Source organism: Danio rerio, chromosome 18, assembly GCF_049306965.1.
Source record: "Danio rerio strain Tuebingen ecotype United States chromosome 18, GRCz12tu, whole genome shotgun sequence".
In the NCBI taxonomy this organism is placed as follows: domain Eukaryota; kingdom Metazoa; phylum Chordata; class Actinopteri; order Cypriniformes; family Danionidae; genus Danio; species Danio rerio.
In genome coordinates, this window is record NC_133193.1 from 15,906,301 (window position 1) to 15,933,443 (window position 27,143).

At 35.3% G+C, this 27,143-nt stretch overlaps 1 protein-coding gene across 6 annotated transcripts; it reads left to right on the top strand.

Moving 5' to 3' along the window:
* Window positions 1–1,771: 1,771 nt before the first annotated feature.
* Window positions 1,772–26,226, top strand: si:dkey-246g23.4. 6 transcript variants are annotated; one of them, XM_073929221.1, is made up of 10 exons: window positions 1,772–2,783; window positions 4,213–4,347; window positions 5,341–5,429; window positions 6,427–6,505; window positions 10,413–10,527; window positions 12,370–12,544; window positions 13,221–13,466; window positions 15,858–16,001; window positions 17,147–17,956; window positions 24,035–26,226. In XM_073929221.1, the coding sequence occupies exons 7-10, from the start codon at window positions 13,247–13,249 to the stop codon at window positions 24,232–24,234; spliced, it is 1,374 nt and encodes a 457-aa protein (XP_073785322.1). In that variant the 5' UTR covers window positions 1,772–2,783; window positions 4,213–4,347; window positions 5,341–5,429; window positions 6,427–6,505; window positions 10,413–10,527; window positions 12,370–12,544; window positions 13,221–13,246; the 3' UTR covers window positions 24,235–26,226. The 6 variants fall into 6 exon arrangements, with proteins under 6 accessions (XP_073785322.1, XP_009291771.1, XP_021323339.1 ...); XM_009293496.5 differs by lacking the exons at window positions 1,772–2,783; window positions 4,213–4,347 and having other exon boundaries at window positions 5,279–6,505; NM_001113338.2 differs by lacking the exons at window positions 1,772–2,783; window positions 4,213–4,347; window positions 5,341–5,429; window positions 6,427–6,505 and having other exon boundaries at window positions 10,427–10,527; window positions 17,147–17,610; window positions 17,707–17,956; window positions 24,035–26,159.
* Window positions 26,227–27,143: the final 917 nt, after the last annotated feature.

The window sequence follows — 27,143 nt, forward strand, 5'->3', positions numbered from 1 at the left end:
ATGTTCTCTTGCCTAAAATTAAGAAATCGAATGTTACAAAAACATTCACACAAAAAATGTGTCCACGGGGATCTCCGTGTGCCGCAGAATCAATCAAACCATCGATATCGCTGCCACATTTATCTTCAAGCAAAAGGATAGTCGAAGTAAAGAAAGCAGTCCAATTGGGCTGAAATTGCTCTCCCTCCTTTCTTCTTTCCAATGTCTTTATTAGATATACAGTGTAATTCGTGATCAGTCCAGAGATGGGGAAAAAGCATCAGAAAAGTCTTTGTGTCCTCTCAGCTGTGGCAGGGCTGGATTGAGTCTTAATCATCCAAACTATCAGCACAGACTGTGAATAAGCCCCTAATGGGCCCTTCATTTTACTCGGGTGGAAATGCACAGAAAAACCATCATCCTGCGTTAGTCTCCCGGTGCATGCATATATTCATGCGTGTGTGCACACGTCCACACTCTGACATTTTGATTGGACGTATAGTATATTTTTTTGTTGTCTAAATCTCTCTGTGCTGGTGTAAATTAGAAAGCTTTGGGCTTTGAGTGCCATCCATGACGCTGGGCAGATGGTGAGGTTGAACTCCAGAGTGATGAATCAAGGGTTTGAGTTTAAGATCCATGAAGCTGCCTGCAAAACATCAGGGACTGTACTGAAAAAAACACCCTTAAAATAACCTTTAGATTAAACCCTGTAAAGATTCATTCAGCCATTCATTTGCTTTTTGGCTTAGTCCCTTTATTAATCAGGGGTCGCCACAGCGGAATGAACCGCCAACTTATTCAGCATATGTTTTACCCTTCCACAACCGAACACTGGGAAATACCCATGCACTCTTGCATTCACACACATACACTGCGGACAATTTCGCTTACTCAATTCACCTATAGCACATGTCTATAACCCACAGGAACACGGTGAGAACATGCAAACTCCACACAGAAACGCCAACTGACCCAGCCAGGGCTCAAACCAGCAACCTTCTTGCTGTGAGGCGATCGTGCTACCTACTGCGCTACTGTGACACCGCCTGTATAGATTTAAAATTAAAATATTACACTGAGTACACTGTAAAAAATACTGTTTATGTTTTAATAAAAAAAAAATTGAGGCAATTATTTGCATCAGCCTTTTGAGTATTTTAAACTCATTTTATTTTAGTTTGTTTATTTATTCTAATAATCCACACAGTGAATACTATTATTCAGTGAAACTTGTGTTTTTAAGTAATGCTAACATAGTTTTATTATTTTTATACCAATAGTAAGTTTGTTAAATCCTTAAAAAAACACAAATTTAGAATTAGGTTTTAATTTCATGCGAGAATGTAGTTGTTTTAAACTCAAATCTGTGGATTATTTCTAAAGATGGTGTGTATTTTAAAATGTGTTTTCTTTTTTTTTTTCTTTTTCTTGAAAATGTGGAGATATGTGACCTCCGGTGAGGATGGGCACCACATCCACATATTACAAATTTTAAGTTAATTCTACTTAAAAGTTTCACAGAAAGTCACTAATCTATAACTCTTGTTAATATTATGCAAGATAATACATAAAGCGTTTGATTGTAAAAAATAAATAAATAAAAATAAAAATTATATATATATATATATATATATATATATATATATATATATATATATATATATATATATATATATACATAAACATAGATTTATTTGTTGAAAATATTCATTATTGTTTGTTACAATTACTAGTCCGCTGACTAATTTTCCCAGTGTACACACATTTCATACGCACACACAAACATACAGTAGATACTCTATATAATTTTTCTTTGTTTAGTCAGTGAAACACTTATGTTTTACTTTGTTAAAGTCAGAATTATTAGCCCCCCTGTGAAATTTTTGTACTTAAGCAATTTTTTTATTGTCTACAGAACAAACCATCATTATACAATGATTTGTCTAATTACCCTAACTCACCTAGCTAACCTAGTTAAGCCTTTAAATTGCACTTAAAAATCTTTAAAAATGTCCAGTAAAATATTATGTTCTGGGATCATGGCAAAGATAAATTAAAACAGTTGTCTTAAATTATTTATTAAAACTGTTATGTTTAGAAATGTGTTGAAATGTGTAAAAAAAAAATCTTATTTCTTTTAAACAGAGGTTGGGGGATAATAATTCAGGAGGGATAATAATTTTGACTTTAACTGTATTGAATATATATAATGAAAACAAAACAAGCTCCAGATTTGGCTTTAGTACTGACTAATTTAATATACAGTATATGCACAAATATAATATTGTATAGCTTCCTATTAAAAATGTGAGTTTAAAATATAGATTTGTGAGGGGTGTTCTCACAATATATGCTGAGCACTCTGTCTTACACTCATCGTGTAGTAAAGGAAACAATTGCATGTTTATAAACCCTCTAATTGCTGTTTATACAGTATGAAAATATCCCTGACTAATTCAGTCATGCAGTTAAGGCCCATTCCCAATAAAAGCTATTATTATGATGATAATTCTATTAATAACTATATAAACACCACCATACAATAGGCACACAGATTTTGTTGTCTTCTCGTTTAAATGTTCATATGGATTCTGTTATATCAATGTTTTATTGTTACACAAAATCATTTTAATAAGCGACCCTTAGAAAGATTCTTCCCTGTGCCTTTATCCCTATTTGTGCTGTTGTCTTCTGCCTCATTTACATAAGATCCACCCTTTCCTCATCCTTCCGTTTAAAGAAACCTGTGGAGTTTTGACATTATCCCAGCAGACCAGAGAATACACACCTGAAGGCCGCAGGTAAGCTTTCTTCCTTTCTATACTGTTTATGTCACATTAACACAGAGACTCTCACAGTCTTTAGGTCAGTTTTTCCCTATCAGTGTGTGACGCTAAGCATTGTTCAGATAACAGGGAGAGATGTTTTTGGTGCTGTGATGCCAAATCCTCTCGAGGAGCAGAGATGATCACCAGAGACACCAAAACATAACCATGACGATAACAGGGGTCACTTGTGGTGTCACACTTTACACAGATGAAAACAACAGAGTGGAATCAGTTTGAACTGAACAGAATTGGATCTTCAGTTTCATCATTTTTAGCCTCTCTTTTAAGTTTAAGGTGTAAGTTTGCAACATGCTGGAAAATGTCTCCATTTATATTAATTTTAAAATAATACATTTAATTTTAATCCTGACACTTGTGTAATCATACGAAAAGTATCCTGGTCACACTTCATTTAAAAAATACAATTCTCACTATTAACAAACCATCAACTAAGTTTAGCTCAATAAACTAGTAAGTTGATGCTTATTAGTAGTTAGTTAGGTGGTGGTTGGTTTGTTGGTAGGATCAGGGATATAGAATAAGACCATACTTTTTAAACTATGCAAAATTCTTAAACGGCCAAATTCTTAATAATAGGCAGGTAATAAGCTGGTAGTTTACAGAGAATTGATATTTGATATTTAAACTGTTACCGTAACTTTTAAGTTAAAAGTATGATCTAAATTGGCAACAAACATTTATGTATTTAGTTTTTATTCACCATTTTTCTAATTCATTTTATTTCAGTTGTAATATAAAGAATATCATAGTAAAATGTATGTTTACCTGTATGTTTTATGTATATATTTATGTAAATGTATTATGTAATGTATTTATGTAATATATTATGTAAAATGTAATTTTGTATGTGTTCTTTCTGTAAATTAAACCTTTGTAATGTTTAAAAATCCTCACCTTTACAAGTGCAATGAAATTGCCACATTATATCAGTGACAAATGACAGACCCTTTTACAGTATTAAATTAATTTAGTTGAAATTATCTTCTAAATTCTCTTTTTACATTTAGCTTAAATTAAGAAATTAATTTATGTAATGTAATGTGTATTCATATAGCGCATTTATTGTGTATGGCCATACACCCAAAGCGCTAATTTATGATTCATTCTCAACTCATTTCTGAAATAAACCTAACACTCTCTATGTAAACATGTGGGAATGATTTATAAGTTGCAAATATGATGTGAATGGGCAAAACGTAAAATACCATCTAAGCCAGTTTCCCACTATTTTAAATCAATTTCAATGGTATGTTTACATTATAACAATGTACTTAATGCCTCGTATACATTTCTGGAGAGCACAAATTATGTTGCCAGAGCTACGTATCGCTGCATTCCGCATGACGCCGCTGACGCCTTCTGTTTCTTTTTTCTCTACCAGCTGAGTACTTACCTCCGTTACCATTTATCAGTTTGCGCGGTGGCTCACCATGTATGTCAGCGGACTTGAGACATGAAGAGGAGTTGACAGCAGCGACGGGGTGTGAGTCCAGCGAAGAACGGTTCTAGAAAGCAGGTAAAACATAAACGAAAGGCAAAAATAAATAAACAAGTAAATAACAGGGTGAGAAGGTGGTAAGATCTGAAAACGTGGAAAAAATCAGGCTGCCACGAGGGCTTTTCTTTTTCTGTACTGCTTTGAAAACACTGTCGGTTGGGTTTAGGGAAGACGGTGGCGGGTCAGTCTGTGATTTTGAAAACACTATCAGTTTGGTTTAGGTAAGAGTGGGTAAGGGGATAGGTCTTTCAGTCTGTCAGTCAGTCAACAGCGGCCTCTGGTGGATTTACATGAGAAGAACAGGTGCGAAAGGCACTCACAAGAGACATTTGGGATCTGAAAAAGCGTACACAGTGCCCTCTGGTGGATTCGCAAAAACAAAAACTGCAAAAGAAGTATCTCCTGGGACATATTTCAAGCTGTTCACAAATGTATGCAGGGGTACGTATCAATAATCAGCCTGGATTTGTATTATGCATGCCTGGCCAGTAGATGGCAATGTTACCTTGTAAAGAACCTCTGCACACCTGTGCACATACAGTCCTATAGGGCAGCATTGTTGTTTAGCATTTTTCAGAAGTTTTCAAAATGATGCTATTTTGTAAATGAACAGCCAAAATGCATAAACATTTTTAAATTTTTAGGTAAAAAATGGGATTGTGTAAATGTACCTTATATTAGAATAGACTAGTTAATATGCGTTTCATGCTCAGTTTGAAAAAAGTGTGCACCTCTCTACTGGGACAGTGATTCAAAAGTTAAATGTAATGCATGCTATTACTTGTAAGAACACCTCATTTGCATTTGCATTACACTGATTTATAACTAAAATTGCCCAGCATCTTTGTGTCCAAGTCAAAATGATATACATTCTGTCTTCATTCTGGAAGAATAGTGCTTGTAGCTTCTGAGAATAGTAATCTAACAGGACAATTTGGGGCGGAATTGAGATTTAGATGATCTTTATGTTCCAAAGAGATGCTGTGCTTCTCATGCTTTTGTGATTCCCAGGTTTTGTAATCAACAGCAAAGCCATCTGGGTAAGTGCAGAGACACCTGTGCTTTTTGGGTGAAAGCCACTGGAGTGGAAGGACTGCCAGGTAAGGATGCCCTTCTAGCAATGACAAAGTTAGAACATACAGTTCAACGTCACAACATGTTATTCCACTAAACACTCACCAACACCATATTGCTAGTACCTGCTCTGTAAAAAAATGCTGGATCCCACACAATTCCTTCACACAAATCGGTTAGGTAAAGTCAATTGTTCTTAGAAATTTAAGTAGATTGAACATACTCTGGAAAGACTTTAGAATAGTGTTAATTCAGCTCATTTTAAATAAGTAGTTTATACAAGCAGCAAAAAATCTTTTTTAAAGTGTAGTTGGAACATATATTGCCTTCGAAACTGCATTCATTCTTCATGGCAAGGATTTAACGAGGTCCTCATTGATTTTGGTTCTCATTGACATGATCGCATCACACAGTTGTTGCCGATTTGGCAGTATATCCATTATGTACAGCTGTAAATCCATTATGCAAATCTGCCATCCCAGCACATCCTAAGGCAGCGCTATTGGATTAGTTCTGATAGTGCAGGCCATTTGGGTATAATCAACTCATTGTCGTGTTCAATAAGTCAGTTTGAGATGAGCGACATGGTGCTTTATCCAGCTGGAAGGAGCCTTAACAATATGGGCATGAAAGAATGAACTTATTCAGCAACAATACTCATGTAGGCTTGGTACCAATGGGCCTAATGTGTGCCAACAAAATATCCACCACACTATTACACCACCCTCAAAAGCCAGAATTGCTGATACAGTAAAAAAGGCATCCATGCTTTCATGTTGTCCAAATTTTAACTCTACTAAATATCACAACAGAAGACTCATCAGAAGAGACGCTCCTTTTAATGTCTAGTTTTGGTGAGCCTGTGTAAATAGTGGCCTCAGATTCCTGTTATTTGCTGACAGGAGTGACACCAGTGTGGTGTCACTCCTTCAATCTGAGGGCCTGAAGTGTTGTGTGTTCATAGATGGTGTTCTGCAGATCTCGTTGTAAACAGTGATTCTTTATTGTCTTTCTATTTGCTAGAACCAGTCTGGGGTGCATTTCCCAAAACCATCGTTAGCCAACTAAGGTCGCAAGTTCCAGCCTGATCTCACAAGAAAACGTTAGTATTTTACGTTTTGCCAGTTTAGTGGCTAATTCGTACGAATTCGTACAAGTTCAGTCGTACGAAAATGTACAATTTTAAAAAGGAGGCGTGGCACCTAACCCCACCCCTAAACCCAACCGTCATTGGGGGATGAGCAATTCGTAATAAATTGTACGAATTAGATCATACGAATTCATACAAATTAGCCACTAAATCAAAAAAGTAGGAATTGCTGTAAGATTGTGTTGCAAGCTCCGTCATTACAAACATAGTTTGTTGATTTGCCGTTTTCCCAAATCCATCGATCCAACAAACATTCGCAAACTGCATCGCAAACTAGAGCACTTGCAACTACAGCTCTACAGTTAGTCTTTAGTCTCACAGCAAGAAGGTCGCTGGTTTGAGTCCCAGCTGTCAGTTGGCATTTTTCAAAGACATGTGCTATAGGTGAATTGAATGAACTAAATTGGCCATAGTGTATGTGTGTGGGAGAGTGTATGTAGTTTCCTAGTACTGAGTTGCAGCTGGAATGGCATCCACTGGAATAGCAGATGGTACATACTGTTGTGGCGACCCCTGATGAATAAAGGGACTAAGCCAGAGGAAAATGAATGAACGAATATTCCTAAATATATAAAACAAATAATATCAATTTAAATGATTAATATAAAAAGGTGTGGACACTTTTTAGAATAAAAATGGCAACTGCAGACTTCCAATTCCACAAGCATTTTTTTCACAATTCCACAATTTTGAATAAAAAGTGTCAAATGTATTATTCAGTAGTTATTGGCTTTGCTTTTCTTTAAAAATAGGAACAAAACAAAAAAAATGTTTGTACTTTGTGATGTTAATTTGCACTGATATTTTTGTGGCCCTGGAAAGCTTTTGAACATCAGTTTTAAAAAAAAAACTATTGTTTTATAAAAACAGAACTGTGAGATTAAGAGACACAATAACCCTCTTTATATTTCTAAAACAAACTTTCCTAAAATTGTAGAGTTTCCTAAAGTTGTTGAGAGTAAAATACTTTTCTTTTTTTCAAAAACAACCCTAAATCCTTGAATGGTACATTTTGGAACTAGAATTAATTTTCATTTCAAGAAAGAAACGTATGATGTATTATTATGTCAGAGTACATGCTAAGTCCTTACTGAATTATTATTCATGTAAAGTTATATTAATTTATAAATGTTGCTTTTATGAATAATAAATGATCAAATTTTCTTTAAACGCTCCATATATTCACTGTCAAAAGATTATTGGGCTCTACACAATCGATTTGTGTTGGTACAACCCAAAGGAATTTAGTTAACTTATTAGTTTTTACAGATTTTGTAGATTAAAGTAAATTAAGTTACTTAAATTGAACTTAAAACAAGTAAGTAGTCCTAAAATACCTGTTGTGTTATTTCAGCTCATTTTAAATAAGCAGAACAAAAAGCAAAAGTCATAATAACTGGCTTTTTTTTTATTTTTTCCAATTTACTGCCACACCAGACACACTGAGGCATGCAGGATCTTTTAAATGTTTGTCATTCCATTTATTGTATATTAGCATGTATGCATTTTTCTTTTGGAGTTTGAGTTTTTCTTAGCCACACAGTATTTTTATGGCATTTCTGTAATAGTACTCTGCATCTACAGTATTTCATAATGAATTGTGTTTAAGTGCCTCTCCGGTAGCCATAAAAATTACAGCTGAATGAATTTGAAGTTGGCAGTTTTATGCTCGTTTGACAGTTCAGCCTTCCTTTTAGGAAACACTTTCCCACTTTACATGCATAAAGGAAGGAGAGAGAACATTAACGAAACTCGTTTTTATTGCCCCTCGAGCTTATTTAATTTTCCTTCCTTTTAATTTGTTTTTCGAAACAATTTTTTATTTTTTTTTGCTGTACGTAGTACATCAGAGGAAGATTAAATGACCCACAATAATCAATAAAACTCAGATGAGATTTAGGCTACTGGACTGTTTCTCGTTTCTACGGGTGAAATAATGTTTATGAAAAAAGAAATGAAGGAAATTGTAAATAGGTTGCCAGTAGTCCAACATTACAGGTTGCAACTTGATAACAACTAAATATTTGACACACATATTGTGAATTAGAATTTAAAACATTATTGGACGGGGATTGGAAAGATTTAAAGACAATTTTGATACTTTAGAGGCCATATCTTAGCTTAAAACCCTTAATTTCTTCAAAAAGTCCAGACTTTTAAATAGTCTAACTTTGTTATTTATATACTTTTTTATTAAACAGTCATCAAATGTGTACTTCGATGCACAAAGAGATTTCACATGAACATAATTTGGTAGCACCGACGCGGTGGCGCAGTAGGTAGTGCTGTCGCCTCACAGCAAGAAAGTCGCTGGTTTAAGCCAGCGATTGCTTAATATCGTCAACCTCCTCCGCCTGTGTGGTAGTCTTTTTTGGTGGCATATCCTTTTTTCATTTTTATTATTATTTTTGTAGCATAAATAATATATATAATATATAAATAATAAATATTTATGAAAATATTTATTGAATTTTATGCTTTATATGAACCATTGAATTATATTGATTGTATTATACCCCATGAATGCCCCATGAATTAATTTAAGCATTTGCCCTTCAAGGTTTAATATCAAATTTAAAGACTTTAAAAGAAAAAAAACAGGCGATGCAGTGGAGCAGCAGGGGGTGCTGTCGCCTCACATCAAGAAGGTCGCTGGTTCGAGCCTCGGCTGGGTCAGTAGGCATTTCTGTGTGGAGTTTGCATGTTCTCCCTGCGTTTGCGTGGGTTTCATCCAGGTGCTCCAGTTTCCCCCACAGTCCAAAGACATGCGATACAGGTGAATCGGGTAGGCTTAATTTTCCGTAGTGAATGAGTGTGTGTGGATGTTTCCCAGAGATGGGTTGCAGCTGGAAGGGCATCCGCTGTGTAAAAACGTGCTGGATAAGTTAGCAGTTCATTCCGCTGTGGCAACCCCTAATTAATAAAGGGACTAAGCTGAAAAGAAAATGAATGAATGAATGAATGAATAGAAAACTAATGAGCAAATGAGTTTAATAAACACTGAAAAATGTTTCACTGACTTTATATGCACAAATAAAAATATTTCACATTTAATATATCATTTATTAAATAACTTTTTTCAACAATGTAAAATTGAACATTCATCTTAATGTCAAAAATGCGTCTAAATCATCACAGTTACACACGTTTTCAGTTTTAGGTTACTTCTAAGTTTTGTGTGGCACGGCATTATATAGTCGACTCTCATTTTGTGTTTCTTTCTGGTCTTTCCCGCTGTCAGCAGAGCTAGTGAAATGACAAAAAAAAAAAAAAAAAAAGATCCTGATTGGTCTTCGTGTGTGCATTCGAAATGCTAATTAACTCACAGAAAGAACCTTTCAGAGCCAAGCTAGAGCTCCACTTTGTAGATGAAACCTTTTTTTTGTTTTGTTTTTTAAATAAAAGATCTTAAAATGTAAACAGCCTATAAAAAACAGCACATCATGTAAATAAGCTGCCATTTAATAAGAATATGTAAATAACTCAATTCTGAAAAAAATGTCAGATAGATCCTTATCATTCTAAGATGACGAATTGACAAATGAAAGCATTTAATTATAGATGCTCTCACACAAAGCACAATTTAGCTTATTTAAAAATACAGTTCCAGCACTAAATACACCAGAAAGCTCATCATATTTTATCAATTACATAAAGAAACTTTTTTTCTGCCTGGAATTATTGCATGCACTGTAGATTTGCATTATATGAAATATCCAGCGGAACAGGGTTGAAAATAAACATGATGTAGTTAATAATTAATGGTTACTTTTTGCACATCTTGTTATTATGCTTTAGAGAATCATGTACTCCGCAAGTTCAGAGTAATCCATTTACAAAGCAGCTTGTTTGCTTGCAGGTCCAGAGATCAACCATGTGCGCAAGTTGTGCAACTCCTGCAGCACAACAACAAAAGCTCTGCTCACAATAATGGGATAATAACAGAATCATGGAATAACACCATTTGGGATTTTGTAAGTAAGAATTTAAAAACTTAGAGCCATTCCAGCAAATGCAAATTGTATTGATTTGTAAAGTGTACTTACTGACAAATATGTAATATGATGACTTTTTTATTCCTCCAAAAAAATGGCTGTGATTTCAATAGAGAAAAAATGTCAAAATTATACGGTAAAAAATCTGTAACTTGTTTAACAGTAAGTTTCCCTAATATTTCTCTTTAAATATTTTTTCAACACTTTTCTAAACATAATAGTTTTAATAACTCATTTCTAATAAATGATTTATTTTATCTTTGACATGAAGACAGTAAATAATATTTGACTAGATATTTTTAAGACACTTCTACACAGCTTAAAGTGACATTTAAATGCTTAACTAGTTTAATTAGGTTTACTATAGGGTAATTAGGCAAGTTATTGTATAACGATGGTTTGTTAAACTCTGCAACTCAAATAATTTTGACCTAAAAATGGTTATTAAAAAATTAAAAACTGCTTTTATTCTAGTCGAAATAACACAAATAAGACTTTCTCCAGAAGAAAAAATATTATCAGACATACTGTTAAAATTTCCTTGCTCTGTTAAGTTTTTGTTACATCTAATGTGAACATAAGTAATGTTTATCGCATTGCTTTAATTTCCATGTGTGTTACTGTGATGGTGTTCAGTATTTGTGTGAAAGACACTGAGCACCTATTATAAAGAAGAATGTTTCTTCTCTGCTTGTGGGAGAAGTTATTTGTAATGAGCACTCGTTCATCATGACTTTCTCATCCACACCTCATGGTTGTGCTTTTGTCTGTGTAACATTTAAATATGGAAATGCTATTATAATTAATAAATAATTAGTAATAATCATCATAACTTCAGTGTCGCGGTGGCACAGTGGGTAGCACAATCGACTCACAGTAAGAAGGTCATTTGGCATTTCGGTGTGGAGTTTGCATGTTCTCCCCATGTTCATGTGGGTTTCCTCCGGGTGCTCCGGTTTCCCCAACATGTCCAAAGATATGCGCTATAGGTGAATTGAAAAAAGCTTAATTGTGTGAGTGTGAATGAGTGTATGGGTCATTCCCAGTGATGGGTTACAGCTGGAAGGGCATCCGCTGCTTAAAACATATGCTGGATAAGTTGGCAATTCATTTAGCTGTGGCAACCTCAGATTAATAAAGAGATTAAGCCCGAAAAGAAAATGAGTGAATGAATAATAACAATACCTTTACTTAAAAACAATACTGCAAAGTCAAACTATGTACACCTTTTTGACTAAGTACTAGTCTATCTGTGTCCACACCTATGTAATGTGGGTTTTTCTTTACGTATTTACTGTCTTCCATGTATTTATTGTCTTTTACCTATATATTGTCAACATTGTTAATGGTATATTGTTGTGTTTTGGAGGCAGCAGCTAAGCTTTTCACTCATCATTGGACTCCTGCTGCTAATGATGTGATAATAAAAGTGGTTTGATTTGATATAACTGTTATTTCATTATTATATGATTATAGTAAGTAAAAGCAAGAGAAAATAGTTAGGTCTTTAAAAAATTGCTGTTTTCTTCTCTGTCTTTGAGACTTTGCTTTATAAATAGATATTGTTTTGTATTATAATTATATTAGTGTTAATAAATAATGAAATATAATTATTAAATGATTATTTCAGCAGGATTTATTAATATCAATTTCGTTTTTATTTTAATATTTTATTTATATTTTGTGTTCGTTTGTTTGGTCTATTTTGTAATTTATAATAATCTTTTATTTTACAGTTAACATATATTTATGGAAATACAATATACTCAAAGAGTGCAATTTGTTTTACCCTTATTCCTTCTCTATAATCTCTCCATCTAGCATATTTAAAAGTCTGCACACCAGGCAGGTTTCCTCCCACTTCCATACTTCTTCCTGGTGTTGACCTTTGTATCTGGGTGTGCAGCTCTATGGATATGCAGTGTCAGTGAAGATGAATCAGGCAGAAAGTGGACACATAAATGAGGGATATTTCAGGCAGCAGACATCATGAGAGGTAAGATCCAGCACATACAAAACCACATAACCCTTCAGCCTTGATCACATTCAGAATACAGGGCCTCATTGTATTCTAATACATAGTTATTATGATAATATTAATATGAAATAACTGTGTTCACAGTGATTTTGACAGATTTTTACCTGTGTTTTGTTCTTATTTATATATAAAATATTTTGGGGGGAAATGAATTGCTAAGAGTAGCGCTTTATAAAAAATATTTAGCTTTTAAGGCATAAAATCAGCTTGCATATATTGAAAAACAAGGTAAAAATCACCCAAGAAAGTTTTTTTGATTTGGGTTTCTGGTTTGCCCAACATGACATCCTATAGCTAATCACGCTATTCATACACGTGCTATATATAAACACAACCGGTAAACTTGTTGGCTATACTCTTGAAACCACCCTTATGTGAATGACAGAAGAGACCTGTATAAACATCAACTGTACCTGCAACTGACTAAAAAATATTAAGAAAAATGCATGTACTACAGTACAAGTGTTGTTTTGTTACTATGGCATGTAATATAGTTAATCATTCTTCAGTTGTTTTAGCACTTGGAGATAATAATTGATGAACTAAATCACTTGTCATGTCATGTTCCTAAGCTTGAAAAACTTCACTGCTGACATAGCATTCTGCTTGTATGTTTTTCCTCTTGTTTTTGTAGTTGTAGGATGATCTATTAAGCTTTCAATGGAAAGGAAGAGAGGAACAGCCGGGCCTGCAGGTCCTCCTCTGGATGGTGGTTATGGCTGGTTCATTGTGCTCTCCACTTTCCTTGTGTTTGGGCTGACGTTCGGCGTAATCAAGTCCTTCGGTGTGTTCTTTGTAGAAATTCACCACTACTTTTCAACTACAGCAACTGCAAGCTCATGGATCACATCCATCTCTGTGGCCACGGTGCATATTGGGGGTATGTGCGAGTTTAACTGTTCCACCAGCAGGGGGCTCTATCCACTGACACTCTCACTTACATTTGCCTTTGAGTTTAAAGGGAAAGTTCACCCCAGAAAATAACTGATAACTTACTCACCCTTAAGTGGTTCTAAACCTTTATAGCTTACTATTTTCTGCTGAACCTAAAAGAGGATTTTTTTAAGAAAGCTGGAAACTGGTAACCATTCACTTCTATAATAGGAAAAAATTAATATATGGAAGACAGTAACAGAGTTCAACTTTCTTCAAAATATCTTATTTTGGTTTTAATTGAAGAAAGAAATTTGTGACAAGTAAAGAGTGAATAAATGATAACAGAGTCTTCGTTTTTTGAGTAAACTATATAACCTCAGAGTTCAGACCTACTGTACATCATACAGATTTAATTGTTTGTGAATGTGAAATAAAATATTAAGATCTTCAGTTTATTTTATTTGAGTTTTACAAAAGCTCAGTGTATTTGTTAGACATTCTTAGGTTTAATAAATCAAAACTATGAATAAATAAATCAGTAGATTTCGTTATACTTTCTGTTAAATATACAGACATCTTAGACATCACAGATCTACTTTTTTGTGCTAAATCATGCACTAAATCAATTAGTGTATGGCAGGAGTGTTATAACATGCTAAAAACATTTTCAATGTGGCAATACAAAGCTAATAGTAGTCTGTTAAATGTTAGCAACAATTTTGAACATGCTAGCATTGTGCTAAGTTATCCTATTGCCTGTTCATTTACTGTATGTCTCTGTATGTCTATGTATGGCCTTCAAAAAGATTTAAAACTAATTCAAATGTTAAACCTTTAAACTTTTAGAACAAGCTTTTAAAAAGTTTGGGGTTTTTTTTCCCAAAAAATGAAAATTCTGTTATCATTTGTTCACCTTTTACTTTTTTAAAACAATGTAAGTTTTTTCATCACTTGAACACAAAAGAAGATAATTAGAAAAATGTAGGAAACCTGTAACCATTGACTTTCATATTAGGAAAGCATATATACAATATGCTGTATAAATATGTATATGTGGAGGTCATTTTAAAACAGTGAACTCATCATCATATTCAGGAAACCAGTCTGAGATGATTCACACTTTATGACATGGCACGTTATCCTGCTGGAAGTAGCCATCAGAAGATGTGTAAACTGTGGTCATAAAGGGATGGACGGCAACAATACTCCGGTAGGCTGTGGCGTTGACATGATACTAAATTGGTACTAATGGGCTTAAAGTGTGCCAAGAAAATATCCCCCACACCATTACACCACCACCAGCACTCTGAACCGTTGTAACAAGGCAAGATGGATTCATGCTTTCATGTTGTTAGACCTAAAATTCTGATCCTACCATCCGAATATCCGAATTGAGACTCATCAGTCCAGGCAACTTTTTATCAATCTTCTATTGTCCAATTTTGGTGAGCCTGTGCGAATTGTAGCCTCGATTTCCTGTTCTTAACTGACAGGAGTGGCATCCAGTGTGATCTTCTGCTGCTGTAGCCCATCTGCCTCAAGGTTGGATGTGTTGTGCATTCAGAGATGCTCTTCTGCATACCTTGGTTGTAACAAGTGACTATTTGAGTTACTGTTGGCTTTATATCAGCTCAAACCAGTCTGGCCATTCTCTTCTGACCTCTATCATCAACAAGGCATTTGTGCCCACAGAACTGTCGCTCACTGGATATTTTCTCTTTTCAGACCATTCTCTGTAAACCCTAGAGGTGAAAAGATGTGCGTGAAAATCTCAGTGGATCAGCAGTTTCAGACATGCCAGTCTGGCATCAACAACCGTGCCACATTCAAAGTCACTTAAATCACCTTTCCTCCTCATTCTGTTGCTCGGTTTAAACTGCAGCAGATCATCTTGACCATGTCTACATGCCTAAATGCATTGAGATGTTGTTATGTGATTGGCTGATTAGAAATTTGCGTTATAGAGCAGTTGGACAGGTGTACCTAATAAAGTGGCCAGTGAGTTTGTATGCAGTAAGTCAGTGGTTACAGGTTTACAACATTATTTCAAAATGTTGTTCAAAAAGTTGCATTCTAAGATTTATTACAGATATATTTTTTTTATATTGAAGAATTGCTTGTTAACAAGACCCTTTTTGTCTATTTGCACTAAAGTTGGATGTAATTTGGTAAAAACTTTGTTACACTTCATGTTTGAGTGAATAAGATGCATCTTAAGCTCATTGTAGACATTTAATATTTATTAAACACACATCCATGTTCTCTGAATCACACTTCAAAATATTATGAGTCTATAATAACTATTTCAGTTTGCAAGCATTACAGTATCTGATACAGAAGCTCCTGCCAGTGCAGTATGTCATGTCTGTGTGTGTCATGTGTGTTTGTGTTTCAGCGCCTGTAGGCTCCGCATTGAGCACGTACTTTGGTCATCGTCCAGTGGTGATGGCGGGAGGTCTGCTGAGCAGCGTCGGGATGGTGCTCGGGTCGTTCGCCCAGGATCTGCTACAGCTGTACATCACAGTGGGGTTTCTCACAGGTAAGAGCACGGGAGCATACGGCTGTCCTCACATATTCACGCTCCAATGTGTTTCACTGTTCATTCACAAGTAGAAAAGGTCATTAGCCATTTATAGCCGCTAAATGGGATCTTATTCATGAGCCTTTCAGATTCAGGACATTGCAAAGGGAGAGGAAAAATGTTCCTGCTTTAGAATTCAAGGTATGAAAACAATGAAGGTTTCCTTGGCTCATTACTCAGAGTTGGCACATATACTCTAATTCTTTTTTCGTTTTTAATTATTCGTCTTCGTTATAGTTTCTTTTATAAAAACAAGTTATTCCTTTTGTTAAATTCAGCTGCTTTTGTTTAAGTGCCACTTAGTTTAGCTATGTATAATGTACATTATGTTCAACATTATTCACACACTCAGTGGCCACTTTATTAGGTACACCTTAATACTGGGTTGGCCCCCTTTTACCTTCAGAACTGCCTTAATCCTTCGTGGCATAGATTCAACAAGATATTTTGCATCTGAACTCTTCATATGTTTTTAAATAGAGACTGTAGTATGTAAATATATGTTTTGCTTTTTTTTTGTAATGTGGGCCTAATATCTGAAACAAAAACGAAAATTCACAGGCTCATATTTGTTCATATTTACCAAGGGTGTATCAATATTAATGGGGGACACTGTATATGCACATACATTGTGAAAAAAACGCTTGTTTCCACACAATTCTTTCATGTTGTCCCAACACATATCAATTAAATTAACGGTAACACTTAATTTTGATGGTCCATTTGAGTATTAGTAGATTGTCTGCTTAATATCTGCTGATACTGCTCCATCCACAGACATTTAACTGACAATAAGAATCTTTGCAAGTACATGTCAACTTACACTAACCCTAACCCCAACTTAACAGTCTACTTATAATCTAATGATAATTAGTTGGCATGTAGATGCAATGAAACTTAAATTTAACAAACAGACTATCAAAATAAAGTGTGACCTAATTAACTTATTTATATATTGAAATTAAAACAATTCATTTGTCACCAAAAAACAAAAAAAAAACAGGAATTGTGATGTTTCAGCACATTTCAAATAAGTCATTAAAAATAAGCTGCAAAAAAAAATGTTTGAATATAGTATGTCCTTTCTCTACTGTCTTCTGCAGGGTTTGGCTATGCCCTGACCTGGACCCCCACCGTCACCATGCTGGGCTGGTACTTTGACAAGCGGCGTCCAGTAGCCAACGCTCTGTCCAGCACAGGAGAATGTCTCCTCACCTTCATCCTCACTCCGTCCTTCCAGCTCATGGTGGATCAGTTTTCCTGGAGAGGAGCCATGCTGATCCTCGGAGCTCTGCAGCTCAACCTGTGCGTGTGTGGGGCTCTTTTAAGACCACTAAGCAGACATGATTACTTTAAAGACAGCATAGAAGAGAATGAACACGAGCTCTCTAAATGTTCAAATAACAGGGCAGATTCAGATCCGATGAAGGTCAAAGTCATTCGCTACGTCGACTACACGCTAATCGCTAACTCTCGCTTCATGGTCTACTCAATGTTTGGCATCTTCGCTGCTCTTGGTTTCTTCGCTCCATCTCTTTTTTTAGTACCCTACGCACGCAGTCAAGGAGTGGAGGAGTACCAGGCCGCTTCGCTCATGTCCATCTCTGCCGTGCTGGATCTTCTGGGCCGGGTGTTTTTTGGATGGGTGGCTAATCTGCGGCTGGTGGAGACGGTGCATCAGCTGATCGGCACAGTGGTTTTGTTGGGGGCTGTTTTATTGTTGTGTCCGCTGGCGACTACATTCACACAGCTGGCGGTGTTCAGTGCAGGATACGGGCTGGTGTTTGGAGCGACTGTTGCTATTCACATTACTGTGCTGGCGGAGGTGGTCGGGGTGGAGAGACTGGGCAGCGCACTGGGCTTTTTCATGCTCATCCGCAGCAGTGGCGGCCTTCTGGGACCACCTTTGGCAGGTGAGAGACTTTAACCAGTAAGGACTGGGAAATGAAGTTAAAGACCTCATGTATTATTTACATTATGCATTTAATTATAAATCACATTTATTTGATTTATTTATTTATTGCGTATGTTACAACACTAATATAATATAATATAATATAATATAATATAATATAATATAATATAATATAATATAATACACAAATGTAAAAATATAATAATATTTTTATATTAACAAAAATGTATAATAATATAATATACGTTTTATTAAATATAATAAAATATGATGGAATCTAATACACAAATTAATAAAAAAATTATATATATATATATATATATATATATATATATATATATATATATATATAATTCCAGCCGCAACCCATCTCTGGGAAACATCCACACACACATTCACACACACACTCATACACTACGTACAATTTAGTCTACCTAGTTCACCTGTACCACATGTCTTTGGACTGTGGGGGAAACCGGAGCACCCGGAGGAAACCCACGCGAACGCAGGGAGAACATGCAAACTCCACACAGAAACGCCAACTGAGCCGAGGTTCGAACCAGCGACCTTCTTGCTGTGAGGCATCAGCACTACCTACTGCACCACTGCCTCGCCCATATATATATATATATATATATATATATATATATATATATATATATATATATATATATATATATATATATATATATATATATAAAAATTATACTGTATATATTTCTTATTATTTATATTAATTATATTATATTATATTACACTGTACATTATACAGCCATATGGCACTGCTATAACTGTGATTTTGCGTTTACGCAGAGTTTTAAAAAATCCTTTTATATGAGGAACTACTTTCTTCCACCGTTTTTTCACAACTGAAGCTGTCATCAGAACAGCAGGAACGGTTGCTACTTTAGGCCCACAAACGGGTTTATTGTGGCCCGCCAGTTAATTCTGTAAAGTATCAAATGAGCTGCAATTTTTCAATAATAGAAACTGCTGGTCCAATTGTGTCCACTGGATGGTGGAATGGCAAACTATTAATTTTATCCAATCCAGAAGCCTGGATCAGTGTCAGTTTGACAGCCTTCTCAGAAAGAAAGACCACATCTACAGCCCGTCATACCACACTGAGGTGATCTCACGAGGAAACATAACTATTTTACATTTTATCAGTTTAGTGGCTAATTCGTAGGAGTTCAGTTGTACAAAAATGTACCACTTTAAAAAGAAGGCGTGGCACCTAACCTCGCCCCTAAATCCAACTATCATTGGTGGATAAGCAAATCGTACAAAATTGTACTAAATTGGAAATTTATGCATATGTGGAAGACTCCTAGAAGCTTGCAAACGAATGTTAATCTCCCGGAAATCGTGCGTCTCACCCTGTCCCCTGCTCTTCAAATATGTTGCGCACCCCTCTCTCCCCACTTGTCTTCACATCATAGCTTCACATTCGTTGCCACACACTCCCCTCCCACCACTCTTCAAATACGCAACAACCCAACCACTCTCCCCATTATGCCCCCAACCCCCGGTCTTCAAATACATCGCGCACCCCCCTCTTTGTTGTTTTTTAGTTACATATACCATGATTTTATCAGTCCGGCCCACTTGTGAACAGATATTACTCCATGTGGCCCCTGAGCTAAAATAAGTTTGACACCCCTGATATAGTGATGACAAAACAGGAGACTCATTAGAAACAGATGGCCATCTCTGGTTTTAAGACTTTAAGATGAGTCCCATCTCACATTCAACACAATACACTTACTACGGTATAATACAGCACTGCAACATACAAAAGAGAGAGATTATTCTCGACTCGATTTAGATTATCACTTACCTGATTTATAATTATTTAATCAGCTGTAGTTTAAAATGACACTATTCTTCCTTTAAATGCTTATTATGCAGTCTCTGTAGCCATCTTGTGGATAGACAACAAAAACTGGTTTTGATCTGCTCAATGACTGGCTAATGGCCGCGGATGCGCTGTCTCTCAGAAATTATAATTATTTTAAAATAGACATTTTCCTTGTAAATAAACTGCATAGTTCAGTCTAAACAACTATTATCGACTAAAAAAGCCTAAAAAATACATTACGCTGCACAACAGCTGCAATATTTGTCAAACTATAGTGTCCTTAGCTTGTTGCTATATGTGAGTGGAGTAATACACAGGGGTGAAGGGTGTGAAGAGGCTGGACGAGTACTGTTACTGGCAGAATATAGCACAGCTATCGGCCAATCAGTTTCAACAACCAGACAGAACTGTTGTATAAAGTATTAGATTATATTATACTGTATTATTGTGATTTACCTCACACATTCAACAAATGAATAAATATGAACCACTTTACAATATTTATTATTATTATTATTTTTAGATTGTATCATAATGCAAAGATTATTAAATTATAAAAAATTTAATTACAAATTAAAATAAATATATTCAATGCTTAAAACAGTACATAACAATTACATTAAATAAATAAGAAATGCAAATAAATAATATAACATATAAATAGGTCCAGACGGAATCTGTGCGGCAAGAAATCCGCAGATTTTCACAGATGTTCAGCCCATCATTGAGTCTATGTATTTACTTGTGTAAATAAATTTATATTTATCCAGTTTTTAAATTAATTTCACAAATTTTATTGTGATTTATTAATAGTAACATACAAATGTTTTTATTATTTATTTACAACACAGTTCGTAAAATAGTATTTTCTGTCTTTTAGTAAATATTTTATTTGAGAGACTGGCTTTGAGTACCAATTACCTCATAAATTACCTAAAAAATCTGCAAATTTTTTACAAAATTCTTAGCAGAAATAGCCAAAAATGTCGGCAGATTCTGTCTGGCCCTACATAAAAGTAATATAATATATAATATAAAATGTGTGATTAGTTTTTTCCCTATATTTATTGGATGAGTGGTGTCCACCAGCTGGGTCTATATATAAGTGGCTTTCTGAGGTTACCCCATGGACTGACATTGTACATACACAAGATGTCCTGTTTTATTGTTTAGAAAGCCTTTTATCATCCTAATGCATTTCCTTCCGTCATCATATTTCTTTGATAAGGTTTCTCATTAATGCCTGACAGCACTCAATTTACAGTAATACTATGTTATCTTCCGGTAACGCATTGCCTATCAGAGGAATGCATTCAGCTATTGTGTTAATTTCATGGATTATTGGTCACTGCATAAATGGCTTTTCCTTTTTCAATAGCGGGAAGTGCTCTGACCAAATTTAAACCATTCATTTGGTTTCATTGGCTGTAATTTTTCAGTGCCACTCAGAGCATAAACTGCACAAACAGCAGTGGGATGATACATCAGTCCAGTGACCAGTGACTCAACAAAAGAAACATCCGGGCAAGAACAACAATGCATATCATAGCAGTAATTGATTACTAGATGAAAAGTTCTGATAGGGAGACTTCAAATAGATGAGTTTGTAATGTGAAGAAGTTGCCAATTTACCCAGTCTTTCTCTCAAGAACATCTGCCAAAACATGGCACAAGCTGGAATATTCATCACCCCAAGCAGCCAAAAACCAGGCGTTTTAGCACTTAATCTTCCAAGAAAATCTCGTCTTTCAATTTAGAGACGTCAGCTGCCAAAAACCGCCACCATATCTGTATTCTGAAAGACTAATGTACTTAATATGAGTCTCTTTTGGACTGTCAGCACAGAATGATGTTTGGGAGAAGAGGAGAGGCTTTTTTTAGGCACTACGGGTATTTTTCCACGCTCCCAATTCCTAATTACACCATAAATGAACTCCGCCGCAGTTTTTCTCAGTAAGTTTGGAAACTCTTTTACTGTGTCTGTGGCGTTATAAAAGACAGCTAAAAAACTCACTGTGTCACTGACTGTACAGAGCTCTCTATTTTATGGGGCTTTAACTGATCGATTATTTTAAATGAACGTATAGCGCATTCAGAAAGCGTAAGGTGGAATGATGCACGAACAACTGCAGGCTAATTAGTGGTGCTTGGGCAAGCGTCACTATTATGCACAAGCAATTACCCAGAACAATCTTCAACCGCATACAAATGCCCTTGCAGTCACCTACAGCAGCCAGATATTTTTACTGAGAGTTTGTATGAGAAAATGGTAGTTTCTTTAGATAATTAATCGTTTAGATAACTGCAGCCTAGAATTATTTGACTGTTCATTTCAGAATTAAGGAAATCATAGTACATCATTAACCCTTGTGGCTAACTTATGAAAATTTCAGGGTGTTTTCATACACCCGACGCAATAAGTCGTGAAACGTGAATAGCGCGATTTTTTGCTATTTTCAGACCAGCGCAACCCTAATGTTCACGTGGTGCCCCATGTTATTTGAATAGCAAATCCATTTGCGCCGCTTTGTGGACTCATGAGTGTGCTGGTCTATAAAGGAGTTGTGTTAGGGTGCACTGTTGACATGTTGCTATTTTAAGAAACTAAAATAGACTGACCAAATAAAAACTGGTCTATAGTCCAGTGCAGAGTGCGTTAGTTATGCGCCTATGCAGGTCCATTGCTAAATACACACAGGATGTACAGCAATACACAAATATCTTTACATATGAAAAAATAAAGTATTAAAATATTATTTTCTACATAAATATAAAAACCACTTCCTCAATGCCTTCTTCATCTCGGGGGACTTTTTTTAGTTTATTTGTTTGCTGGAAATTAGAACTGAACTTAGAAATAGTTTGGAAACAAATCTCTGCGTTTAACGAAATTACATATGTAGGAAATTACATATGTAGGCTAATGGATGTCTTCAGTGGGTTGCATACAACGCTGCGAAAGTAAAGGAGAAAGTAAAGAGAAAGTAAAGAGGCCAAATGGAGGAGGCTCGTTCTTTATCCTCACACTGCAGATGGTTTGTTTAATTGTTTTTTCGCTAGTGAAGCATTCGGTTTTTGACCTTACAAAGTCCACCATTTAAATAGAATCATAAAGGGAATAGTTGATGAGACTCTGATTGGTTTAATGCACGTTATGCTTAACTCATTAAGAGAATAAGCACAACCCTGTTAGACCATGCCCCTGTGCGCAAAGCGTATTTTTTATCTTTAAAAAAACAAAAGTGGATTCAGACATGCCCTTTATGCTTTTGCACCATGCGCTTAAGACTTTGCGCCCAGATTGTTAAAATAGAGCCCTAAGTCTACTATTTAAGTGTTTTGTGATTTTGGTTGTCTTGAAAAAAACATTTCTTTTTAGAAGTCTAGTTTACACTAGGTATAAAACCTAGTTACACTCAGTGCCTTTAGGACAAAAATGACCACTTAGAAATCCATTAAAATATGCAAAATTTTATCCCGTTTAAGCTAGATGCATATATTTTTGTTCATTTATATGGTAATGGTGTTAAGCACTTAACCTTGTTAAAACGTCAATAGTTTGAGTAATGGATAATTGTGTGGGATGATGTGTGCCCCAAGATGACACATTGAAATTTAGTTTGAAACATTGTGTATTTCCGTCTCCCGTATTTCAGACCCGTCTTCCACCACCCTCCTGTTTTGTTATTTCTCCTAAAAAACTCCCATAATTTCAACTTCACTGCCCCAGCCCTAACTCCCCTGACTCCACCTCTAACTTCAATTCCACCCCTCCCCGGGTCGCCAACTTTGGTATAGTATCCGATTGCCGCCCGAAAACCGCTCCATAGTTACTAACACCACAGTATTTCAGACATCTCACCCCCGAACCCCCACCACCAGGGTTTTCACAGACAAATGTTTGCCGGTATGGTGTAGTGTCCCATACAGACCTAGTCAAATACATACCAATTTCAGAAAACATTTGCATTGCTTGGAGTTTAATGGGGAGAAAAGGCACATGCAGGATGGATGTCTACAGTTAATTTTCATTGTTGACAAAAGAAGCCAAAAATATAACAATATAATGGTTTTATGTTTTTTATATGTATATTAATTGATTTTTGTTTCCCTGCATTATTTTTTTTTTTGCATTAATTCAGTGTGTATATTAAGTGCAGCTTTATTCTCATGTTAAATTGACAGCAATTAAGTAATTTCTTCCTCTGTCTACAGGAATCTTCATTGACAAAATGAGTGACTATGGCGCTGGTTTCCTGATGGCGGGTGTGGCTCTTCTGGTTTCTGCCCTTTTTCTGATTGTGTTACATTTCATGAACAAAAAAGAGACAGAACACAAAAAAGACATCTGCTCGGAGAATGAGGAAGAACACGAGGATCTAAAAAACAGGAACTTCGTTTTTGGAAAAAGTTAGAATTCAGGATGTGTTTCCACTTTAGTAGTTCAAAATTAGTAGCTTGTAGACTTTGTTTTCGGTCAGTGACTATGTCAGATTATGCGAATTTGACTAAAAGTACAGTTGAGGTCAGAATTATTAGCCCCCTTTCTCTTTCAAACATTTTTCAAATGATGTTTAGCAGAGCAAGGAAATTTTCACAGTGTGTCTGATAGTCTTATTTGTTTTATTTCAGCTATAATAAAAGCAGTTTTAAATTTTTTTTAAAGCCATTTTTAGGTCAAAATTATTAGCCCATTGAAGCTAATTTTCTTTTCGATTGTCTACATAACAAACCGCTTTTAAAAAAAATATTTTCCTAATTACCCTAACCAGCTTAATTAACCTAGTTAAGCCTTTAAATCGCCCTTTAAGCTGAATACTAGTGTCTTGAAAAACATGTAGCTATATATATTGTACTGCCATCATGGCAAAGATAAAATAAATCAGTTATTAGAAATGAGTTATTAAAACTATTATGTTTAGAAGTGTGCTGTAAAAATCTTCTTGGAAAGAAATAAGGGAGCAGAAATATGGGACAAAAAATAAATGGGGCTAATAATTCTGATCTCAACTGTATGTGTCACTGTATGTGTAAAATAACATTTTAGATTACATGGGGCTTGACAACAAATCAAAAGGGTGGAACTTGCAAGCTTTCAAAAACAAGACTGTAAAAACAACTAAAAAGAAAGCTACTAAAGTGGTGAGCTTTGCATTGACTGACAGAAAAGCTGTCATCGGACACACTCCTGCATTGCACTGAGACACCAGAATGGTGTCAATTCTCCAAATAGAACTTGAGGAATCATTTCAAGCCTGGAAGTTGCATACAGAAGACTTCTGCGCTCATATTTGTTCAGTGTCGCTGATGGGGTTTATGGAGAAAATTGAACGTCATTCTTTCAGGACATCATGAAGCATCAGATTGGTTGTCGCGCACGAAATGAAGACCTGGGGGGGGGGGGAGTCGCTAGGGCACTTCAGCTCATTTTGGAAGGGCTTTATATCGAAGACTCAATAAGGGCATATAAACTGCACAGGTTGAGTCCTATGTGTGCACGTGCCTGAAGGTCATAAACACTGCCCTCCATTATGATCTGTTCTTAAAAGATTGGAGCATTTTAGGCTAATTTTAAACACTGGAAGTAGAAATATGCTGTCTATCTTTTTAACAGACTATGCTCTTAATGGTGAGTGAACAGTCTTTTCTCACCCAAATGAGGCATTTGATGGATTCTGGGAAGTCTTTTTAGAGTAGTCCTATAATGATGCCATTGCAAGCAATATTTCATCAAATCTATGGCTCTGGCACTGTGTTAATGGACTAATGGAAGCTCACAGTGTTTGGCTACAAAGATGATCACATCAAAAACATAACTTTATTGTATAGTCTATACAGTATACGGACAATTTAGCTCACCCAATTCACCTGTACCACATGTCTTTGGACTGTGGGGGAAAAACCTGAGCACCCGGAGGAAACCCACACGAACGCAGGGAGAACATGCAAACTCCACACAGAAACACCTACTGAACCAGCCGAAGCTCAAACCAGCGACCTTCTTGCTGTGAGGCGACAGCACTACATACTGTGCCACCGCATCGCAGACATGGTTTCATATTTTAGCAATATTTTTAGGTGTTCGGACTTGGTTAAAAAAAAACGCTGATTTATAAAAAATAAAAACAGTTACTGAGCTTTAATAGAGTGGGGAGGGTTGCAACATGGGGCAGTTGTAACAAGACTTATTCTTCCATTCAGGAATAAGCTAGTGTTAGGATATATTCATCCTACATATTCTCAGTTAGATCCTCCTTTAGCCAGAAAGAAATCAGACATGTAAGAATTCTTTCAGTATAATTTTGAAGTAAAAAAAAGTATTTTTTTAATGTTAAAAAAAACATTCTCATTCGGTCTAAGCTGTTTTTGTGAAACATTATTCATTCATATAACTTAATTCCATATTTATATATATATATATATATATATATATATATATATATATATATATATATATATATATATATATATATATATATATATATATATATATTCAGTGTCGCTGATGGGGTTTATGGAGAAAACCCCATCAGCGACTCATTTTGGAAGGGCTTTATTTTGAAGACTCAATAAGGGCATATGCACTGCATGGGTTGAGCCCTATGTGTGCACGTGCCTGAAGGTCATAAACACTGCCCTCCATTATGATCTGTTCTTAAAAGATTGGAGCATTTTAGGCTAATTTTAAACACTGGAAGTAGAAATATGCTGTCTATCTTTCTTAACAGACTATGCTCTTAATGGTGAGTGAACAGACTTTTCTCACCCAAATGAGGCATTTGATATATGAGGCAAATGAGGCATTTGATATTTTATATATATCATATATATCATTAATTCTGTTTATTTAGTAAATGTGGGTAAATCTAAATTTACTCAGTTTTTCAATAATAGTAGTAATATTATTGACTAATATGAAAATGTTCATCTGATTTCTGCAGTTTGTACAGTAATATTTTCTGTCTCAGATATATTATATGAAAGACTTGCTTTGTTAAAAAAAAAGTGAATCTAATTGGATTTGCATTTTAAACATTAAATAAAAGTTTAAAGGGTATTACTTTTTATTTCATATATTAAGGTTTTAGTTATGATACTCCCAATACAATTTCTCAGAAATCTGCAGATTTTTACCAAAACTTTCCTCAGAAATAGCAAAGATTGTCCGTGGATTCAGTCTGGCCCTACTCATGGGTAAAAGTACGATGCTGTTGCAACTGTCCCCAATTACAATATTCATTTAAAAGTTTGTCATTACAATTACATTACAATTTAAATTTTATTACAGTTTCAATGTAATTTGATTTCAAAGAGTGAATTATTT

Bases quoted from the DNA above. Each gene is read 5' to 3' on its own strand.
- si:dkey-246g23.4 (XM_073929221.1), top strand. From the start codon at position 13,247: ATGGAAAGGAAGAGAGGAACAGCCGGGCCTGCAGGTCCTCCTCTGGAT. The intron at 13,467-15,857 runs GTATGTGCGAGT...TTTGTGTTTCAG, and splicing joins GGCCACGGTGCATATTGGGG to CGCCTGTAGGCTCCGCATTG. The intron at 16,002-17,146 runs GTAAGAGCACGG...TGTCTTCTGCAG, and splicing joins CACAGTGGGGTTTCTCACAG to GGTTTGGCTATGCCCTGACC.